Below are 21,591 nucleotides of genomic sequence, written 5' to 3'. Positions count from 1 at the left end.
TAGCAAGTTTCGTGTGCACAAAGTCAGCCGATACACACACACACACACACACACACAACCTCCAAAAGTCGACGTTACCCGCGGCTTTCCACAACTTCCAAAGCGAAAAACCTCTACAACAAAAGTGTACAGCAAGACGCGTGCTTTCCCCCTCCTTCGATACCGCCCCCTTGCTCACCCCCGCTGCGCAGGGTGGAGCATCACGGTTTCGCAGCGAGGCCATCCGGGGCAGGACTCCACTTCAACTCACCCCACGGTAATAGCTCCAGCTCCGCTTGTTTGCGGCGCACCAGCGCCCACACATCTTTCGGGGTGACATCCGCGTCTCTTTTGTATTGCCGCGCCTCCCACTCCAACTCCCCGCTTTTCTTCTTGTGCTTCAGACTGGCCTTGTGCGCCTCCGCGGCGTGGGAGTCGGAGAACTGGACGTCGCAGACGGAGCAGTAGAAAGGTGAGCGGTGTGGGGCTCGCAGAGCCTCCGGGCCTGCCGCACGCGGCGACCCTTGTGGAGTCGAATCGTCTGCCATTCAATCGCAGGAGGAAGCAGCGTTCCTTGCTTCTTTCCTTCGTTCGCTCTTCGTCGTCTCTTAGTGCGTCGGAGAGTTGAGACGTCGAATGCAGCAGCTCATGGTCCTTTGCTTTCCTGCAGCAAACAACCAACAAACCAGCGAAACAACCAAAACAGGCCAATGTGGTGAGAAGAGGAGACGTATTCGCGCAGACCACATCAACAACGAATATCAGAGAGAGAGAGAGAGAGAGCGAGAGATAAAGGAAGTAGCAGTACGTACAGACGGTTCAAAGCCCTACACGGCACAGTAGAAATGCTGCAGCTCCTCGGTGCACGAGCGGAGGGCGTCCATCGCCATCAAAGACGAACGCCGTGCGGTTGCTGCGTGGGTGTGAGTGTGACGAGCAGCCAACATCTGACGCTTGCAAAGCGGTAAAAGACGCACGCAGGAGTAGGTGTTGCTTTCAATTGTGTGTTCGACATCTGCTGCGTAGCGCGCACGCAAGGACAAGACAGGTCGCCATCGGTTGCAGAAGGGGCACAGCCCCCAAAAGCACACGCGAGGCAAAGGCAGGAACAGCAAAGAAAAAAGCGTCAGAAGAAGACTGTTGGCAAACACGGCGATGCGGAGCCGCTGTCACAGAGGCTGAGGACGGCGTGAGGGTCCGGTGTAGAAGTCCACTCCGGGACCACGTAGCCATGCGGCATCCTCTTTTCCCTCCCAGGATGAACCCTCTTTGGGTAACACAGGCGTGCCGCTCTCGGGCACCGTCTCGCCTTCCCGTTGCGCTGCACGTCGATTCGATGGAAGGCCGCCAGGCTCGGTGAACACCGAGGTCGCGCTGGGCAGAGGGAAAAGCGCATCGTACACCGTCGGTGCCGTGCGCGCCTCTTCCACTGGGAAGTCACGATAGGCCCAACGTTCATCGAAGGCGTCGTCTGTACAACGGAGCCGTCGAGGACGCGACGGGGAAGATCGCTGCACCGCACGCGATGCGACGGGTAAGGAAGGCCGCTGAGCAGCGATTCGACGGGGACTGCGTGTGCGCCGCGTCGATGGCGACAAGACGCTGGACGGGCGTCGCTTTGCGTCAACAGAAAAAGAAGGTTTCACCGGAAGGGAAACGCTGACGTCTGCTTCCACACCTCTCCCCATAAGCGAAGTCCTTCTACGAATAGGAGAGTGCTGCACTCGCTCCTTCCGTTCCGCTACGTTGATGTCCGCCGCAGGAACCGCAGGTGTTAGTGCGCAGGTGCGCATCCACAAAACGGCGGCCCACAGCGCGTCCACAACGGGACTCTGCATGCACGTAAAGAGTGCCACGCTATCCGTGAGCGTCAGCCACAGCGTGAAGAGCGAAGTAGTGGTCAGCAGCGCGCGCCATGCAGGCGGACCATTCGCAGTACGCATGAGCAGTGGCAAGGTGTCGGGTGGCAGCTGCAGCAGCGTATCGAGGGATACAGGGGAAGATGGTGATAACGAAGCAGCAGCAGCGCCGTTTGTCGCATACGTGTACGCGTCCTGCACGCTGCGCAGCGCACCCCGCAGCAGCGCCAACACAGACAGGACCCGTTGCCGACGAGAAGTAAAAGAAAGCAGCTGCTCCTCGCTGACGTCGTTGTACGGGTGCTTTTCCTGATGAGAGGGTGACAGCTCCGACAGAGCGCTGTGCGAGGCCACCAGATCGTCGAGGAGGGCCACGCACGTGTCAAGGCTGACGTGCGAGGGTGACGATAGAGATGACAAAGAACAGGAAGACAACAACGCATCCGCGGCACGTCCGTTGCTTACCAGCGGAAGCGGATAAAGCGGTCTCGTCTGTCTCGCCAAGGCGAGCTCGACGTCGCTCAGTCTCTTCATAAAAGAGCCTGTGATTGGATTTGCAGATGGCACGTCATCCACCGCCGCGTCACCATCATGTGCGGCGACGTGATCGTCCTGGTCTTCGTCACCGTCGGCCGCCGTAGCCAGGCGTTCCAGCGGTGAAGACACCGCCGCACTGGGATGCGCCGACCCGCAATTGATCACGGGTACTGCCAAACACGCCTCTTCGCTTTCTTTCGAGGTGGCTATGGGCTGATTAGAGGATGCTGATTTTTGCAGTGGAGGAGGCGCGTGCACAGACACGAGACGTACAACACACACATGGTAGAACACACCCACCTTCTCGTGTCTCTCCTCCGCCTCACGCAGGTGCAACGTCTGACGCGCCGAGCGCTCCTCCGCTGCGACGACCCAGCTGAGCAGAAAAGCGTCACGTTGGAGGGTTGGGGAGTGAGAGAGGAGTGCGAGGGCGGAGTCCGCAACGCCAGGAGCAGTGCGATGGGCGTCGCTGCTGCTCAAATTCATTCTCCCTCTCCTCGCTCTCGCGGTGTGTGTTTACTTCGAGTTAAGCAAGCGAAGTCGTTGTTTTAGTTCTGCATCAGCGCAGTTTCTGACAGGGCGTGTGCATGTGAGGAGCCGGCTTTCGTTTTTATATATGCACATGGAGAAGCAGCAAAAGTGGTCTATATACTGCCGACTGCTTCGAGTGTATAGGGCAGGCGCAAGTGGATGGGCTGCGGAGAAAAGAAAACAGCGAGAGAAAGAGAGAGAAAGAGAGGAGGGGGGGGGGCGGGGGCGGAGAGGGAGAGGGCGAGTACACCAAGAAGAACAGGGACTTTTCTTCCACAAGACAACCACAAGTCGAAAAGGCAAACCAAAAAGACGCTTCCTTTTCTGAGGTCGGCGTTGAACACGGACGTGGTCCACCAACGCTCCATCGACGAGCGTCTGAAGCACGGCCGCTGCGTTTTCCTGCAAGAGCACCAGAGTGGGTTTAAAGCCGCAAACAACGAGTCTTCAGCTGCCCTTCAGTTCTAGCAACGTCACCGTGCTGGACAACGCCTATCACACACAGGAAGAGGCGCACTAGCCACGGCAGCATCCACGCTTCACTACCGCCGCTTTCACGAGCCGAAGGTTGTGAAGCGTGTTGTACCCCTCTCCTCTCACTCTCGCGTCTTTTAATAATTACTTTTAATAGTAGTGAAATACTCCAACAGAAATTACCGTGACTAAAACACTCCCCCAAATAAACGCCGCTTAAGTGACCAACGAAAAGACCATCGACGGATACACCGACAAATACTTTGCCCCCGCCTGTTTTCCAAAACAGGAGACACAAGATACGCTGTGCCCCAATACTCAATGATGCACACCTCCGCATCACCAACACGACAAGAAAAGAAAACAAAAGAAAAGAAAATCTAGAAAAGGACAGTAGCGTATTTTCCGAGCTCCACAGAAGCAACAACAATTACCCCCCCCCCCCCTCGCGCCTCCGCCGCTACCATGACAGCGAGAGGGGATTCTCTGCCGTCCATCGAGAACTTCCTCTGCATCTCACTACGAGAAACTATAGATATATATTGTTTCCCCTGTGCTCGTGCTCCTGATGCACACACAAGCAAAGAGAAGCTTCCTATACAGAAAGAAAAAGAAAAGCACACACATCTTAAATTAACTTCATATGTTTGTCACCGAGAGGTGCGGGTAAGATGCCTCAACAGGGAAAACAACAACGACAACAACAACGAAAAGAACGGGCTGTGACGAGGCACACCCCGACGAGGCGAGCAAGAACAAAAAGAAGAAGCAGAGCATGAAGAAAAGCCACAGTTACATTCGCGTGTTTTCATCTTCATTTTCTAATTTCTTGTATTGCCCTCTTCTCCTCCTTTTCCCGTTTTCCTTCTTGGCCTTCGAGGCCCCCACGAAGACCACTCCATCCGTACGTTAAACAACAACAACAAGGTAAAGGTAAAAAGGTAATCTGTGAAGTACGCAGCGAGCACCGCCCAGAGGTGAGGCGAGAGGGAGAGCGAGCGAGCGAGAGGAGGGCTGGGAGGTCGCACAGTGTGCCGCAATGTGTATGTGTGTGCGTGGGGGTCTGTGCTCGTACCGCTGACGCCGACGCCGCTGAGGAGGGGCCCACCGCAGGTGTTGAAGATAATAGGCAAAGAAACACCGCAGTGAAGAAAAACAATGAGAAACAAAGGAGAGAGGAAAAGGTCGAGGCCAGCTCAACAGGAGAAAGTGTGACGGCCGTCTCAAATGGGACGCCGTTCTCCCCCCTCCCCTTGTTGACCTTCGAGCTCTTTCCCGCCTTTCGTTTTTCCTTAGCGTCGCAAGAGTTTTACTTCTTCTTCTTGCCTGTAACCGGCTTCGCACCGATGCGCTTGCCCTCAATGTTGACCTTGGTGTCCAGACCCATCGTCTCAGTGACCGCACCCCAGCCCACGGTGATCTTGCCCTCACGAATCGTGAACTTCAGACCCTTCGAGACCGGCATCGGGTAGGCCAGCGTAAGGATCAGCTCGCGGTTGTCGCCCGGCATGCAGACCAGCTTGCTCTCGAACTCCTTCACCTCCGCCTCCTTCTTCTTCTCCTCCTCGGGGCCGCGGCCGTATTTCTTGTTCAGCTCCTCGCGCTGCTTCTCCGCCTCTGGGAAGCTCATGTCAGCTGTCACGTCGGCGCAGTGGAAGAAGAGCTGTGGGCGGTAGTGCGGACTGAAACCGGTGTGGCGGCCGCCCTCGTCCTTCGTCAGCACGTACACCTGCGCCTTCACCTTGTTGTACAGGTTCGTGCTGCCCGGCGCGGCCATCACCATGCCGCGCTCGATGTTGTCCTTCGACAGGTTCACCGTGTCACCGGCGCCCACGATGCTGACACCGACGGAGTCACCCGGCATGCACTCCTCGAGGGTCTTGTGGTACATTTCGATGCCCGTCACCTTCACGGTGGCCTTCTTGGCGCTGAAGCCGGCCAGCTCGGCGTCCGTGTTCAGCTTCAGCACGCCCTGATCAACGCGGCCCGTCACGATGACGCTCTTCTTGTCCTTGCCAATCTCATAGACGTGCTCGATAGCCATGAGGAAGGGCTTATCGGTGTTGCGCGGCGGGTCGGGGATCCACTCGTCGCACTTCTTCACCAGCTCGATAATCTTCTCCTCGTATTTCGGGTCCCCTTCCAGCGCCTTCAAGGCGGAGCCCCGCACAATCGGGGTTTCCTCGGCAGGGAACTTATACTTCTCCAGCTGCTCCCGCACCTCCATATCCACCAAATCGCACGTCTCATCGTCCGTCATATCGACCTTGTTAATAAACCCAACGAGGGCGGGCAGACCGATCTGGGAGCAAATGAGGAGATGCTCGCGCGTCTGCGGCATCACGCCATCCGTCGCAGCCACCACGATAATGCCGCCGTCCATCTGCGCAGCGCCGGTGATCATGTTCTTCACGAAGTCCATGTGACCCGGGCAGTCGATGTGGCCGTAGTGGCGCTTATCGGACTCGTACTCGACGTGCGTCGCGTTGATAGTAATCTTGCGGCTCTTCTCCTCGGGAGACTTGTCGATGGCGAAGTAGTCCATCGCCTTCGCCTTCCCCGTCTTGGCGAGCACGGTGGTGATGGCGGAGGTGAGGGTCGTCTTGCCATGATCGACGTGGCCGATGGTGCCGATGATGAGGTGCGGCTTGCCGCGGACAAAGGCCTCCTTCCCCTTGGGGGCGAAACGCTGCACGGAGGAGCGGAACATCGCTGCAACGCTCTTTCTTTGCCGCGGTAGTTGTGATACCGTATGTGAATGACGAAGGAAAACTCAAAAACACAAAACGGCAAGTCGAAGAGTCGTGCGTGCTTGTTTGTGTCGGTGTGAGTGTGAGTGGCACGCCTTCGAGAAGTTAATATGTGACTACGAATGTGTGGAATCAGCGACGGAGAGAACAAATACAGAAGGGTCTTTCCGCACCCACTATAAATCAAGGCGACCAGGGAAAAAGAAGAAGAAGGAACTGAATTCTAAGCGTTACTGATGAACCGTTACTTGTGCTGTGCCGGGGAAGGGGGAGGGGAGAAAGAGTGGATGAGAGGGGTGGACGCTCCGATGAAGACAGCAAGAGAGACGGAGGAGGAGATGCTCCGTTCAATAAGCGGCACACGACGCTTTTGTGTGGAGGCGTCAGTGCGGACACGTGAATTGCGTTTCTTTATTCGTTTTGCCCAGCATTTGGGAAAATCAGCGAGAGTACGTCCCACGAATACGAACTTCGAAAGTTCATAAACAGATTAATACACACACACACACACCGCATTTTTTGCTGTGGTTACCGTCGTCATTATCGTTGTCGGTTACTGCGGAGAAGTTTGATACAGAATATTACAGTTCCTAGTTTACATTGAAAGACAGTACAAGAAAAGAAAATAGCTACGCTCCTTTGAAAAGAGCTGAAGATCGCCATCTTCGCTATTTTGAACGACTACACAGACACACAGACACACCATCACCGCAGGCCCACCAAACAAAAGGACTCTGAGGTCTCCCGTGTTTTCTTCACTCTTTTTTTTCTCCTCCTCGTGGGGCAGACTATATTCTTTATGTGGCACACCAGTACACCGTCACAACCGCGTAAAGATGCGCGGAAAGGTCGTGTGAGTGACTCAGCCACCCATCAGAAGGGGCGTAGTAGCAGCTGGAGCACACGTGCAGCCCGGCCCCGCACTTGCGCATCACCATCGCGTGGACGACAAACTTAAACGGCTTCCCGAGCCCGACAAGCCGCTCCATGATGCCGTCGCAAATCCGCGCAATCCACATTTCGGACTTGACGTGGTCATAGCGCTGCGCGACGTCCTCGCTGATTTCCTCCTCGTGCTCGTGCGGCGCGGCGGTGGGGGGCGGCGCTCCGGTGCCCGCTTTGCCCCCCGTGTTGGGGGGACCCGACGGACCCGGCCCGGCGTTGCCCCCCACACCCATCCCCTCCCCAGCCCCTCCGCCACCACCCACGTCTGATGTCGCACTAACGTCGTCGTCAAAGTACGGACTCAACACCTGTAAGATGATGTTCTTCACGTCATTCGCCGCAACCGTGTCGAGCTCAGCCGCGTCTTCCTCCTCGTCGTCGTGCTCCGCACCGCTCTTTGCCACGTCGCTGTCCTCTAAGTGGCTAGAGGCGGCGCCCACCGCCACCTCTTCGTGCACTGCGTCGACGTCGTTTGTGATGGAACTCTCACCCCCAGCGGCACTTGCTGCCGCACCGCTACTGACGGCATCAACTGGCGCGAGTTCTGTCTTGCCGTTTTTGACGGTGTCGGCGGCGGGCGAGGGTGGCAATGCGCTGTTGTTTGAGCCCGACGCGACTACCAGGCCGAGGAGGGAGATGGAAGTGTTCGAGGTGGACGTCGCCGCTGCGTCTTCTACGTGCTGGTCGGACATCTTCGAAAAAGGGGAGAAATGAAATAAAAAAAGACGCTTCTTGACGACTGTTGTGATGGTGCCGACGTCAACAGTTGAGTGAGGGGCTTTTGGAATGGGTCACGTAGAGAGGAGAAAGGGACAAGAAGGAAGAGGAGAATATGGCGTACATATGCAAGATGAAAGGCTGCAAAGCAGGATAGAAAGAAAACACCAACCACAGCGCTTCGTATTTATCATCGCTACGCCACATTGCGTCGTTTGCAGGTACAACAGCTTGAAGCGGGGCAGAAAAGTTGAGACGGCCGCCTTCACTTTACCTTGCCGTGTACCTCATTTGCACTCAAATCGATCCACAGCCGATTTTTCCATATCCCTCCTTCACGGCGAGGTGCGCAGCCCGCACGCACAACGACGTTTTCTCCACTTATTCTTCGATTGCGCCGGCATTATTAACATTTCCTTTCTTCTTTTCCCTCATCCCTCACTTACACAAGGTTTCGAAAGCGCATGACCTCCCGCGCGTCGAGGCCGAGCTCCGCCTCGCACCACGCCGGATGCTTCGACAGCACCGTCGCCAGGAACTCCCGCAGCCGCGTGTCGCTGCCGCACAGCTGCACCGACTGTGCGTGGCTCTCCCCCACCGTCAGGAGGCGCCAGCGACACAGCAGGCGAATGGCGTAGCGGAAGGCCTCGCGATCCAGCGCAGCAGCGGCTCTCGTGCCGAGCGAGGAAGAGACGTCCTCGAGCAGATCGGCTACGGTTCGCTGCCGCACGCCGGTGGTGTGGTGCAGATGCATGTAGAAGAGCACCAACATCATCTCCCGGCTGCCGTAGCCCATGCCTACCAGCTGCCCTTCCGCGAGGAGATCGAAGAGGTGCGGCGGCAGAAGGGAGAGAGGGGGCAGAAGGGCGAGACTCTCACTACGGCGGTGCAACACCGACGGTGCATTCACGCCTGCCGTTGTGGATGCAGGCGATTGGTCGGCAGCGCCGCCTTGAGAAACACTTTCAGTGGAAAGGGAGAAGGGCGGCTTCAAAACAGGGCTGCTCGACGAGGACAGCGCATCACTACTGCCGCTGCTTGCCTTGTCCACCTTCGCGGCCGCCGTCGACGGAGACGCTAGTGACTGGGCGGATTGTCTCCAGACTATCAGAATCCTCATCGGCAACCCAGGCGGACAGGCGGAGCTGCTTGTCTTGACCGCACCCTCATCGGTGTAGTCGGACATCAAGGGAATCGGCGCGTGCTGCAGCCGTGCACGCATCCACTGCAGCAACATGCGTCGACCATGAACACCCATCAAATCGACTTCGCCGCTGGCCGTCTTGCACAGCGCACTCGTCAGCGCCGTTAGCATCGTGCCGCTCGTGCCGCTCTCCAGCTCTATCTCCACACCGAGAGACACCACCCGCTGCACCAAACAGGTAGCGGCGTCAGCACCGACACCGCCGCCGCCTTCTTTCGTCTCTGGTTTTCGCAGCGCGGCCGCCGCGGTCACCGCCACGCGCAGTTGCCGCAGCAGCTCCTCGCATAGCACACACTGCACCTCCTGTGTAAGACCGGGCTGCGCGTGCAGCCCCTCCACCGTCCAGGATCGCGGTGCGACGAAGCCGGACGACGTTGTGGATTGCTGCGACGAAGCCGGAGCTGTGGCGATCCGTGCCGGCTGCGTAGACGGAGGTGTAGGCCGCCACCCCGAAGCCTTCACAAGTCCTAATGCAGGGGCACCGCTTTCGGAAAGCGGCTTCCTACTCGCGGTTTGCATCGTCGAGGAGAGGTGTCCAGCACCAGCGGAAGTGGCAGAGACGGCTGAATCCGTGTCGAGAAATCCAAGAAAGTGTCGACGCTGCGCGCGCGTCTCGCGCAAATTCGCCTCCACGACGTGCAGACGAGCCTCCAGACCGGCCATCGAGTCCTGCAGTTCCTTCATCGCCTTCGCCTCCGCCTTCTTCGCCGCAGCGCCACTGTGCGGGAGGCTTTCCCGGCCCCGGCGCAGCCGCGTCGCACCGTCACGCAGCGCTGACAGCAGCTCCGCCCGCTCCCGGCTCTGCTCCCGCAGTCGAAGCTGAAACGACGCATCTTGCGCCGCAACGTGCAACGTGGCCGCTAAGAGGCCGCTGAGGGACCACGGTAGCAGCGGCACGTAGCGCGTCTCGCAGGTCAGGCGACTCGACAGTCGCTTCTCCAGCTGGCGTATGTCCGGCGCGGCGGACGCCAGCACCAGCGAGAGACCGCCCCCGTCATTGCTGCCTTCACTGTCGTGCATCAGACCCGACAGGACGTACAGAAGTTGGTCGCAGCGAATGCCGAAGACGTCGATGTCGCGGATGCACACAACGATGCTGCAGCCTTGGCTCTTGAGGAGTAGCAGCGCCCGCTGAAGGTGGGGTAAGGCGCTGGCGGCACCGCCGGTGAGGTAGGCAGTGGTGGAGGTGACCATCATGTCCGCGTTGCCCAACTCTTCGTCATCCTCCTCCTCGTCTTCAGCTGCTGAGTCGGAGTCGCTGTCTGATAACACGACTTCTGATTGCCTGCCGCGCTGTGCGGAACGTTTCTTAGGAGGCTTGCCGGATCCGGCACCCCTCACCCCAGCGCCGGTCGCACCCCTGCGTCGTTGAGCAGCCGATTGGTCACGCGTCTCGTCTTCCTCTTCTCCCTCCATCACTGCTGTTGCTGCGATGGCCGCCGCCTGCATACGTCGCTCGAAGTGAAAGAGCTGGCCAAACCCAAACGATCCCGTGCGCAGCAAATAGTGGGCAGCCCGCAGCTGCTGCGACTGCGGGCTCTGCAGAAACGCAAAGAGCTGCTGCGCAATCACCCCAAGGGCCGCCTCATCATCGCGCAGCAGCCGCCCATGCAGCTCCATCACGAAGGTGCGCGGCGTGCGTCGCACCTCCTGCGCGAGAAGTCGCAGAAGGCGGTGTTTGCCGCTGCCACGCGGACCCCACAAAACTTGGCACGATCGGTGACCCAGTTCGCAGGAGGCGGCGATGGTCGCACGGATGGTGCGGTAGGCCTGCTCTTGCCGATCGGCCAGCTGGTCCACCGCCGAAAGTGCGTTGACGTCACCGGGATCGACGCTGTCTCTGGCGTTGGAGGCGGCGGAGGCCAGGGCTGCTTCGCCGAGCGCTGCGGCGTGCAGAAACGCTGGGCTGGTGGCGGTGGTCAGCTTCGCCAGCAGCTGGCAGCAGCAGCGCACAAAGGAAAACTGCACCTGTGCGAGGAAGGTGGAGAACACCACCGCATCGCTCGAGTTCCACGCCTTATCCAGCGAAGGTGACGACGCCGGTGGTAGATAGCGCTGCAGAATTGAGGAGGAAGAAGAGGAGACACTTTGGACTGCCGCCTCGGCAGTGACGGGGCCGTTATGGGGTTTGGCTGTGGTGGGGTTGCTGCCGCTGTCAGTGTTTGCAGCGACGACCGGTGTTGGTGCGTTTGTAGTACGTCTCGCTGTCGTTCTCCCAGCAGTGACCGGCACAGCCTCGGCCATCAGCTTCTCAGAACGCGCCACTTTCTTTGGTGGTTCTCGCGAAGAAGGAGTCACTGCTGGCACGGCGGCTGTCACGGACACTGTTGTACGCGAACCCTTCGCTATCGCCGTACTCCTTGTCCCCTTCCTTTTCGGTGCGCGAGTTTGCGGAGCTGATTTGCGACTCTGTTGGGTGCCGTTGCTGCTTGTACGAGCGCCTGCAGGGCCAGCGCTGCGTTTCGCCGCCCTTACGGCGGCGAGGGCGGAAGACAAGGCCGAGCTGGGCGATGCTCGTTGACCTCCAGATGCCGCTGCCTTGTTCGCTGGGCGTGCTACGGTTCGCTTGCGTTTGGGTGGCATAGCGCTCGAACCTGTCGTGCGTCTGCACTCGTCTCGCCAAGTGTGATGTACAGCCAATGTCGACAGACAGCGTGGTGCTGTAAACGCTTGACACTTCGAAAGACTTCGATGACACAGAAAGGCAAGCTTGCAAATGAGCAAACAATAGAACAGCAGTAGGAGAAACCGATCTATTTCTATGAGCGAGTTAGTAGATGAAATGAGGCGTGCGCTGGAAAGGGTCTCTCACAGACGGTGGACCTCGAAACGCGTGGGAAGCAGGTGATGCAGCACCTTCGCATTCACTAGGCCCTCGTTGTGCCGCGCTGTGAGCAAACGAGCGCATGCACCTCGACGATCGGTGAGGCGCGCCTAACACACACACACACACTTTCCGGCAGCTACGCCTCAGCAAGTAAGTAACATAAGAGGAACAGAGAGATGAAATGAGGAACCACAAAGGCAGGGGGGATTGACAGCAGCCTGTAGAGACCCCACACAACGCGCTCCTCAAGGAATCTCACATGGCCTGGCGAGAGCAGAAACCACAGAGGTGAATTCGTTCGGTAAAACCAACCTTTCATCATTTGAACTTCTTCGTGCATCCACGAGATCATCCGTTCAGGGATAACAGAAGAGAAGGAAATAAAAGGGACCCAAAAGCAGCGCACAACAGCACACACACACGCACGGCAGGCAGCAGCGCATGGCCGCAACAGAACAGGGTCGCACACGCACGCACACAGGAGGCTCAACATTTGTACACATTCGAAATGTCCGCATGGGTGCAAGTCGGTCCGCTCGTCGTTAGAAAGTGTTTTCATCATCGCACTCCTCGCAGGTGCAGCGGCCGCACGCAGGCGGGCAGAGGGGTGGCCAGACGGAGGAAGGGAGAGAGGGGTGCTCCTCCGCGGCCCGCACACCATCGCCGCAGCCACCGCGTCACGCACAGCCGCGCGCAGCCAGTGACCAAGCCCGCACACGCACCGCAGCCGCCACACAACGCGCGCACGTGCCGCATTCTGCAGCACCAGCAGCAACAGCAGCGGCGAACACGCCACACGGCAGGACAAAAAGCATGAGAGAAAGAGGGGTCAGAGGAGAGCGTGGGACGCCGTCCCACCTCGAGTTGTGTTGTGTCAGTCACGTGGCGTCAGTCGCGCACTACAACTGTGTGACATCACGCTCCCTCACGCGTCTCTCCCCACCGCATCCAGCAGCAGCAGCAGCAGCAGTAGTAATAATAGTAACAGCGCCTCTCGCGTGCCGGCTGCGTCAGCCAGGTGTGTGCGGATTGTCATCGGTACGGAGGTTCAGTGCACAGTGCTCTGATTGGGATCCGTTGAATGTCTCTCATCCTGCACAGCGGCACACGGCAGCGCACACGCCAACGTCGCGCGCACCGGCCTATACGCGGTGCGCCACTCTCGGAGAACTATCACCCGCGGGGTCTCACCTAGAAGAGTTGCAGCGGCTACGGGTCTCCTCGGACAGCGCTCGTCGAGGCGCACTCTCCGTCTCCTGAAATCGAGGTGCGCTGACGGAAGAGCGCCGCACCCCGTTAGACAGAGACGTCGCGTGGACGGAAAGGGAAGCAAGTGAAAAGCAGCGCACAACAGCACACACACACGCACGGCAGGCAGCAGCGCATGGCCGCAACAGAACAGGGTCGCACACGCACGCACACAGGAGGCTCAACATTTGTACACATTCGAAATGTCCGCATGGGTGCAAGTCGGTCCGCTCGTCGTTAGAAAGTGTTTTCATCATCGCACTCCTCGCAGGTGCAGCGGCCGCACGCAGGCGGGCAGAGGGGTGGCCAGACGGAGGAAGGGAGAGAGGGGTGCTCCTCCGCGGCCCGCACACCATCGCCGCAGCCACCGCGTCACGCACAGCCGCGCGCAGCCAGTGACCAAGCCCGCACACGCACCGCAGCCGCCACACAACGCGCGCACGTGCCGCATTCTGCAGCACCAGCAGCAACAGCAGCGGCGAACACGCCACACGGCAGGACAAAAAGCATGAGAGAAAGAGGGGTCAGAGGAGAGCGTGGGACGCCGTCCCACCTCGAGTTGTGTTGTGTCAGTCACGTGGCGTCAGTCGCGCACTACAACTGTGTGACATCACGCTCCCTCACGCGTCTCTCCCCACCGCATCCAGCAGCAGCAGCAGCAGCAGTAGTAATAATAGTAACAGCGCCTCTCGCGTGCCGGCTGCGTCAGCCAGGTGTGTGCGGATTGTCATCGGTACGGAGGTTCAGTGCACAGTGCTCTGATTGGGATCCGTTGAATGTCTCTCATCCTGCACAGCGGCACACGGCAGCGCACACGCCAACGTCGCGCGCACCGGCCTATACGCGGTGCGCCACTCTCGGAGAACTATCACCCGCGGGGTCTCACCTAGAAGAGTTGCAGCGGCTACGGGTCTCCTCGGACAGCGCTCGTCGAGGCGCACTCTCCGTCTCCTGAAATCGAGGTGCGCTGACGGAAGAGCGCCGCACCCCGTTAGACAGAGACGTCGCGTGGACGGAAAGGGAAGCAAGTGAAAAGCAGCGCACAACAGCACACACACACGCACGGCAGGCAGCAGCGCATGGCCGCAACAGAACAGGGTCGCACACGCACGCACACAGGAGGCTCAACATTTGTACACATTCGAAATGTCCGCATGGGTGCAAGTCGGTCCGCTCGTCGTTAGAAAGTGTTTTCATCATCGCACTCCTCGCAGGTGCAGCGGCCGCACGCAGGCGGGCAGAGGGGTGGCCAGACGGAGGAAGGGAGAGAGGGGTGCTCCTCCGCGGCCCGCACACCATCGCCGCAGCCACCGCGTCACGCACAGCCGCGCGCAGCCAGTGACCAAGCCCGCACACGCACCGCAGCCGCCACACAACGCGCGCACGTGCCGCATTCTGCAGCACCAGCAGCAACAGCAGCGGCGAACACGCCACACGGCAGGACAAAAAGCATGAGAGAAAGAGGGGTCAGAGGAGAGCGTGGGACGCCGTCCCACCTCGAGTTGTGTTGTGTCAGTCACGTGGCGTCAGTCGCGCACTACAACTGTGTGACATCACGCTCCCTCACGCGTCTCTCCCCACCGCATCCAGCAGCAGCAGCAGCAGCAGTAGTAATAATAGTAACAGCGCCTCTCGCGTGCCGGCTGCGTCAGCCAGGTGTGTGCGGATTGTCATCGGTACGGAGGTTCAGTGCACAGTGCTCTGATTGGGATCCGTTGAATGTCTCTCATCCTGCACAGCGGCACACGGCAGCGCACACGCCAACGTCGCGCGCACCGGCCTATACGCGGTGCGCCACTCTCGGAGAACTATCACCCGCGGGGTCTCACCTAGAAGAGTTGCAGCGGCTACGGGTCTCCTCGGACAGCGCTCGTCGAGGCGCACTCTCCGTCTCCTGAAATCGAGGTGCGCTGACGGAAGAGCGCCGCACCCCGTTAGACAGAGACGTCGCGTGGACGGAAAGGGAAGCAAGTGAAAAGCAGCGCACAACAGCACACACACACGCACGGCAGGCAGCAGCGCATGGCCGCAACAGAACAGGGTCGCACACGCACGCACACAGGAGGCTCAACATTTGTACACATTCGAAATGTCCGCATGGGTGCAAGTCGGTCCGCTCGTCGTTAGAAAGTGTTTTCATCATCGCACTCCTCGCAGGTGCAGCGGCCGCACGCAGGCGGGCAGAGGGGTGGCCAGACGGAGGAAGGGAGAGAGGGGTGCTCCTCCGCGGCCCGCACACCATCGCCGCAGCCACCGCGTCACGCACAGCCGCGCGCAGCCAGTGACCAAGCCCGCACACGCACCGCAGCCGCCACACAACGCGCGCACGTGCCGCATTCTGCAGCACCAGCAGCAACAGCAGCGGCGAACACGCCACACGGCAGGACAAAAAGCATGAGAGAAAGAGGGGTCAGAGGAGAGCGTGGGACGCCGTCCCACCTCGAGTTGTGTTGTGTCAGTCACGTGGCGTCAGTCGCGCACTACAACTGTGTGACATCATCTCCTTCCTGTGCTAACGTGATTGTCGGCTCTGCTAGGCACTGATGCTCATTGAAGGCTGAGCGCAACTGGCACCCGACAAGGGGCGTGAGTGTTCATGTTGTGGTCCACTGCGCGACGGCCGATATGGTACATCGACCCAAAGTATGGCTTAGCAAAAAAGTAGGTGGAAAAGAAAAGAAACGCACGCCGCCAACAAACGCGACGTTGTTGCCGCATTTTGCGTTGCCTGGGTTTTAGCTTTCTGTAACGCTGTTCTGAAAAATGAGGTTCGATGCGTTCACGTACACCTCATCGTATGACAGATGCAGGATGCATAAACCTAAATCGTAGGCTTGCACGATGTCGTCGCACACACCTGTGCTCTCGTCTTTGCTGGTACGGCGGTGGTCTTCGGCGTGCACTGTCTCACCATCTTCGGTGTGGCTGTCTGATGTTGCTCGCCGTAGATGACAGGCTCGGAGCCGAGAAGGTCGAAGAAAGGGAAATGCCAGCTGTGGGTCGCTGGCGATGGCGATGGCGATCACATTGGAGAGTTGCCCTGCCATGAAGGAAGCGTCGCTGTCGTGGCTGTTGGGGGGTTGGACGATGTGCGGTGGCCACTCAGGCGGGAGGTACTTCAGCCATGGCCGCCAGAGACGCAAAAAGGCCCGCTCTTCATCGTGTAGAAGCGTTTCCACCACATCCAACGGCCCGGTGACGCCCGGCACGGCACCGCGGTCATCTCTGACTCGGTCCGCTCCTGCCGCCAGCGCGCTGACCGCAGCTTTCGACTCCAGTGAAGAGACGGCGACGTTGCTCGTCGCGTTGTCCTGCTCCCACTTTCCTTCGACGTTGCGGGATGAAGGAATGCCAACGCTGCTCGGCACCGCAACCCCATCGCCGAACGTCTCGCCTTGCGGACTCGTTTCCGCCGCGTTCGCCGCGTTGTCGACCATCGATTCTGATTTGGCCGTTGCTGCCGCCTCCTCCGCCGCCTCGTCCGACGAGGACGTCGTCGACCCCGAGTTGGCGCTCAGGGTGGACGCTGCCCTGCCACATGAAGGAGCTTCGATGTGTTTGTTGTGACCCAAACCCTGCTGCCCGTCGCGCCGCCACCCAACCCCCACGGGCAGGTATCCGTACCGCTTACTCTGCTCGTGCGCTGCCACGATGGAGCGGGCCCGCTTTATGCCGAGGGTGCCTACCGCAACGGGCGGTAGCGCAGGGAAGTGCATGTACGGGACAGGCGGCTTTTGTCTCTCCCCACCCGCAGCGAGGGCTGTCCGCGATGTCGTGGGTGGCCGTATGGCGTCCTCCAGTCGGTGATTGCCCCGGAGGAAAGGGCGTCTATCCACCGCAGGCCAGTCGTGGCCAGTGACGGAGGGAAGAAGAAAAGGTGGAGGTGCGCAGGTGTTGTTTCTCTCGGCGTCTGTGGCATCCGCAGCCCCGGAAGATTTGATGCTGCCGCCTTCATCGCTCTCAAGACCATAGAGACGTGTGCCGTCCTCATCGTACCGGTGCACCTCTACACCAAAGGGAAGCTGTGGTGCATCAGGCGGTGCCATGCCTGCCTTCTCCCTGTCTAATCCACCCTCCCCTAGAAGGTCGCCGTTGCGATCGAGGATGGCGTCCAGGACATCATCGTCTTCTCCATGTTCTGCGCCACCGTCGTCGTTTTCTTCCCCTTGTGCGCTTGAGGAGTTTGACGGGGTAAAGAGGTCGACGTGCATGAGCTTGTGGTAGGCGGCGCGTGGCCACTCGGTCAGCATGGCATGCGGGGAATTGCCTTTACTGTTGTTGCTCTGCCCGGAGCCTTCGCTGACGAGCTCGTCGTGTTCCGCACAACGCAGAAGTTCAAAGGGCGCGTTCGTGGAGGACACGCGAGCTGACGGCGGCTGCGTAACGAGCCGTACGAACTCGCGTGCCATCTCGAGCGGCGTCGGGTGACAATACGCGGGCACCGCTGTTTGACTGCCGCTACGCTCCATGAAGTCGTTCTCATCTACACTGTGTGCTGGATGGACATCGCCGTGTGTTGCGCTCGCTGAGGCCGGCTCCTCTGCCATTGCGTCGAAGGGGGTACGGTGCGTGTCGCCGGCCTCCCACTTCACGGTGTGGGTGCGATAGAAGTTGTCGAGGAGCGGCCACCACCTGTACGGCGTATTGGGCGACGCATCGGCGGCGCTCGTCGCACGACGCAGTACTTCGAAGGCCGCCTTCACCTCCATAAAAAGCAGGAAATTCTTCTTTCCCAAGGCAGTCGCTGCTGGTTTGTCCCTGAGGACGTCCCCTGACACCGAAGGCACCACGGCGTGCATTTCCAGGATGTCCTTCAGCGTAAAAACAAAGTTCACCGTGGCCACGCTGGAATCGTCGTGAATCGTGGTCCAGAAGAGCTGCGGTATCGTTGAGGAAGTCTTTTGATCTTCCGCTTTTTTAATGAAAGTGGGAGGGAAAGGCCGCAGGCGCAGCACGCACACCGTCAGCCCATTAGCCGCGTCTGCCGCGGAGGGGTTTGGTATACCCGAATCTACTGTCGATACTACACCATCCGGTAGAGCGGGTATGTGCCGCTGCTGGATGAGTTCGTCAATCAACCCATAGCCGTTGCCGTCTCGCAGGACCCTGCCACCGTCATGGTCTGAGATGTTCTGTGGTGAAGTCCCCATTTGGGGTTGAGGACAACCGCCATTGTTGCTGTCCGTTTTAGCTCGGTGCGCATCCTGCGGACTCGCCTTCATGCGTAGCGCGTGGAGCACAGCATCTTTCCACCACAACGGGGCGTCGTGTGCGAAGAAACCCGTGTACCACTCCCGCTGCGGCACCGTCACGCCTGCACAACAGGAAGGCACCGACACCGCCGATGAAGAGGGTGAAGGGCGCGCTGCGTTGTCCGTCAGCCGCGGCGCCCGCACACGAGCGGCATCGTCGGGGATGACAAAGGATGGAATGCCGGGCGGAAGACGCCACTGCGGGGAGCGCCCGGCGCGGGACGACGATGAACCCGACGTTCGCTCCATGCGTACCCAACCCACCTGTCGCGACCTGGTAGCGCGTTGGAACGGTGAAGACTCCATCCATGTGTCGGTGGAGGTGAACGTGATAGCGGAGGCGGCGGTGTTACAGCCGTCTGCTTTACGGGCCGGTGACACCGGAGTTGAAGACGCGGTGGGTCTGGAGCCGCCGCCGCTGCGTGTACAAAGCGACGGCAGTCCCGTCCCGAACTCCTCTTCCCGCTGCTGCTGCTGCTGTTTTGGTTTCATTGACAGACCCAGTCGGTGCCACAGCAGGTTCAGTGGCATCCCCGTGTGCAGGTCGTAGTTAAACAGTCGGAGCGGCTCATCGCGGCAGACGTGGAGCGAGACAGCGCTACTCCCGGCGGCGGCGCCAACCGAATTTCTGCTGTGCTGCGCGAAGGTAGGAAGCGACGGAGGGGATTGGCGGAGACCGGTCACGAGCCACGACTTATGGAGGCGAAACGTCCAGCTCTTGCAGGCGGTGCGGTGCGGTGCCGCTCCAGCAGGCAGCGCCCAGTCCGCGGTGAGATGGCTGCGGCAACCGCAAAGGTCGCTCTTCAGCTCTTTTGCGCTGTATGTCCGAGGCACCATCGTTGACAGCAACGCCATCGCCGTCGACTTAGAGCTCGGTGCCCAGCGAGATGGCAGCCATGCACGCAAAGGGACGTTCGCTGAAGACGCACATGCGAGCTGCTGTTGCTGCTGCTGTCGTGGCGGCTGTTTCTTCCGGGCTGCGCAAGTCAGCGTGCTACCGTTCACGCACTCTTGTGAAAACAATGGCAAGAGTTGTTCTTCCATGGCGGCCAGTTGGCCATCTGCTTCCACGACCCAGTCCTTCTCGTGCCACACAAGGTGCCGCGGCGACTCCCCACAAGGCGCAGAAACACAGGTGTGGCTCCCGGGCTCCTCCTTCGCCGTTTGAGTTAGCCAGGTAGCCGCCGCGAGGGCACGCTGCAGAGACAACTGCAGCGCCGCAGTACCGCAGGTCTGTATGAGTGGGGTGCGCTCCGCATAGGCTTCTATCGGGACTCGACGGGCAGCCCTGACGACCGCAGACCCCGCAGAGTCCGATACGCGGGAAGGTGAATCTATAACTGTTGCGCTTGTTGTGTCGTTGTCAAGGCACGCAACGCAGTCCATCACATCTTCGTCGCCGACAGCGTATGGTTTTTCAGCGAGGAAGAGCAGCGACGGCACGCGCTGACCGAGCTCCTGCAGGGCAAAGGACCGCAGGGAAACGGACGACACATCCGCACACACCTGCACGTCCGTGTGCGCCACACGCAATGACCACACCGCCGCTCCCGCGGAGGTTTCAGCCTTCTGCAGTGGCGAGGAACGAACACCAGATGACGTGTCGCAGGCTTTCGGACACGATGTCAACACACGTGCTGGCAGAGCCGCTTCCTCCCTCCCTCCATTGCTGCCTTCTTCGTGCACCGAAGGCGTATCCTGGAGGAGCTCTGTCAACGGATTACGCAAACCAGTGTTCTCTGAAAAGGCCCCGCTGTGATCGCTGGCATTCCGTACGTGCGCCATCCACTGCGGGTCCGCGGCAGACACCAGCGACGCCGGCGTCCGTACGCCAGCACCGCACGGTAGGTTGGCGACATCCAGAAGAAATGAGAAAGGAGGAGACGACGAGGGACTGGGAGAAGGGGTCGTGGTGGCCTCACCAGCAACCGCACCGTCCGTCGCTTCGTCTACACGACTGTGTGTGCGTGTGAATGCCGACGGGTCGTCATGAGCTCGATTCTTTGCCATGTGTGTAGCCATCGGCTCGACGGCTTGTCGCGCCGGCACCATCAGCACATGCGCACTTACATAGTGCAGCCACGATGAGCGAAAGCGGTTGCCCATCCAAAAACCTGTGATGGTCGGTGTGGGAGGGAAGACGGTTTGCAGAGCGGCACCGATGGACCACCCGTCGACGTCCACGCCGTTCGTGTCGTCAGTTTCTCCAAAAACACAGGACGGTGCACCCACAAGGCCCGAAGAAGGAGATGGCGCGTCGGTGTGCGTAAGCTCCGTCGTAACCGGGCAAGAGCAATGAGCGGCAGTAGCCGCTGTTGGCGAAGGGGTAGCGGGTTCTGAGTGGCATGGCGCAGCCCCGGCCGCTGAAGGCGGTGTAGACGCAGACGGGGTCGCAGTGGCGCTCACATCGTTCGGACTACGGCGACGACGCGCGTTGCACTGCAGTGACGGAATGCGGATGTAAAGATTCTGAAGTACGCCCAGGCACAGCGAGCTTCGAAACATTCACGAGTGAAAGGAATAAGAACAATAAAATGGGACGTTGTTGGTCAGCTACGTACACACGATCCAAAACTGGTGGTCTTGCACGGGGGTTGCACAGCGTGGGTGGAGTCATTATCTAGGAGATTCTAAAGAAAGAAGAAAAAGAAGGGAATATTGGGCGGTGAGTGCACCCACGCCGGGTTCTGTAAAAACAAAAAAGAATCTGATGAGAATTCAAGCACGAAATGCGCGCGTGGGCTCCGCACTTCTCTGCGATGGCAAAGGGATTGAGGGACGACGGGGATACGAATGGGCTCGATGACCCCCACCGCCTTTATTTTTCTTTTCCTTTTCGTACCGCAAGAGAAGAAGTAAAAGAAGAAAAACAAAACGTGGCGCTCTGCTGCAGGCGCCACGAAAGAGGCGAACCGTACAGAGAGGAGAGAAGTGCATCACGATGATGGTACGGGAGGGTAGCAGCGAAACACCACCCCTCTGTGGCTCCGCCCGAACAGAAAGGTGTCGTATAGAAAAAGAAAATGACCACTTTCTTTCACTTGCGCAGCGAACCCGCACGCAAAGCAGAGGCGTTACATATACCGATACATACATGCATACATATATACATATATATGCACATGTATATCTCATGGACTCAATTCCTAGTTCTCTGCATTGTTTTCTTTTACGCATCCCCATACGATCCTGTTCTACAAATCACTAGTACACACACACACACACATATATATATATATATATATATATATATATATATATATACTAT

At 59.1% G+C, this 21,591-nt stretch overlaps 7 protein-coding genes across 7 annotated transcripts; all 7 read right to left on the bottom strand.

The window, feature by feature from the left end:
• Nucleotides 1-200: 200 nt before the first annotated feature.
• ABB37_06157 (hypothetical protein) lies at nucleotides 201-527 on the bottom strand (the record flags this gene model as incomplete). The annotated part of the gene is made up of 1 exon (XM_015804422.1): nucleotides 201-527. One exon carries the CDS (start codon nucleotides 525-527, stop codon nucleotides 201-203), a length of 327 nt encoding a protein of 108 aa, XP_015656996.1.
• A 621-nt stretch (nucleotides 528-1,148) lies between these two features.
• Nucleotides 1,149-2,861, bottom strand: ABB37_06156 (hypothetical protein; the record flags this gene model as incomplete). The annotated part of the gene is made up of 1 exon (XM_015804421.1): nucleotides 1,149-2,861. The coding sequence occupies one exon, from the start codon at nucleotides 2,859-2,861 to the stop codon at nucleotides 1,149-1,151; it is 1,713 nt and encodes a 570-aa protein (XP_015656995.1).
• Nucleotides 2,862-4,689: 1,828 nt separating this feature from the next.
• ABB37_06155 (putative mitochondrial elongation factor Tu) lies at nucleotides 4,690-6,090 on the bottom strand (the record flags this gene model as incomplete). Its single annotated transcript, XM_015804420.1, has 1 exon — nucleotides 4,690-6,090. One exon carries the CDS (start codon nucleotides 6,088-6,090, stop codon nucleotides 4,690-4,692), a length of 1,401 nt encoding a protein of 466 aa, XP_015656994.1.
• Nucleotides 6,091-6,927: 837 nt separating this feature from the next.
• On the bottom strand, nucleotides 6,928-7,767 carry ABB37_06154 (putative Dynein-light chain-protein; the record flags this gene model as incomplete). Its single annotated transcript, XM_015804419.1, has 1 exon — nucleotides 6,928-7,767. The coding sequence occupies one exon, from the start codon at nucleotides 7,765-7,767 to the stop codon at nucleotides 6,928-6,930; it is 840 nt and encodes a 279-aa protein (XP_015656993.1).
• Nucleotides 7,768-8,234: 467 nt separating this feature from the next.
• Nucleotides 8,235-11,240, bottom strand: ABB37_06153 (hypothetical protein; the record flags this gene model as incomplete). The annotated part of the gene is made up of 1 exon (XM_015804418.1): nucleotides 8,235-11,240. One exon carries the CDS (start codon nucleotides 11,238-11,240, stop codon nucleotides 8,235-8,237), a length of 3,006 nt encoding a protein of 1,001 aa, XP_015656992.1.
• Nucleotides 11,241-14,896: 3,656 nt separating this feature from the next.
• On the bottom strand, nucleotides 14,897-15,313 carry ABB37_06152 (hypothetical protein; the record flags this gene model as incomplete). The annotated part of the gene is made up of 1 exon (XM_015804417.1): nucleotides 14,897-15,313. The coding sequence occupies one exon, from the start codon at nucleotides 15,311-15,313 to the stop codon at nucleotides 14,897-14,899; it is 417 nt and encodes a 138-aa protein (XP_015656991.1).
• A 493-nt stretch (nucleotides 15,314-15,806) lies between these two features.
• On the bottom strand, nucleotides 15,807-20,429 carry ABB37_06151 (hypothetical protein; the record flags this gene model as incomplete). The annotated part of the gene is made up of 1 exon (XM_015804416.1): nucleotides 15,807-20,429. One exon carries the CDS (start codon nucleotides 20,427-20,429, stop codon nucleotides 15,807-15,809), a length of 4,623 nt encoding a protein of 1,540 aa, XP_015656990.1.
• Between the last annotated feature and the right edge of the window lie 1,162 nt (nucleotides 20,430-21,591).

This window comes from Leptomonas pyrrhocoris, assembly GCF_001293395.1.
Source record: "Leptomonas pyrrhocoris isolate H10 chromosome Unknown, whole genome shotgun sequence".
NCBI classification, from domain to species: Eukaryota; Euglenozoa; class Kinetoplastea; order Trypanosomatida; family Trypanosomatidae; genus Leptomonas; species Leptomonas pyrrhocoris.
The sequence above is the reverse complement of the archived record's forward strand: the minus strand, read 5'-3'. Positions and strand labels throughout refer to the sequence as shown.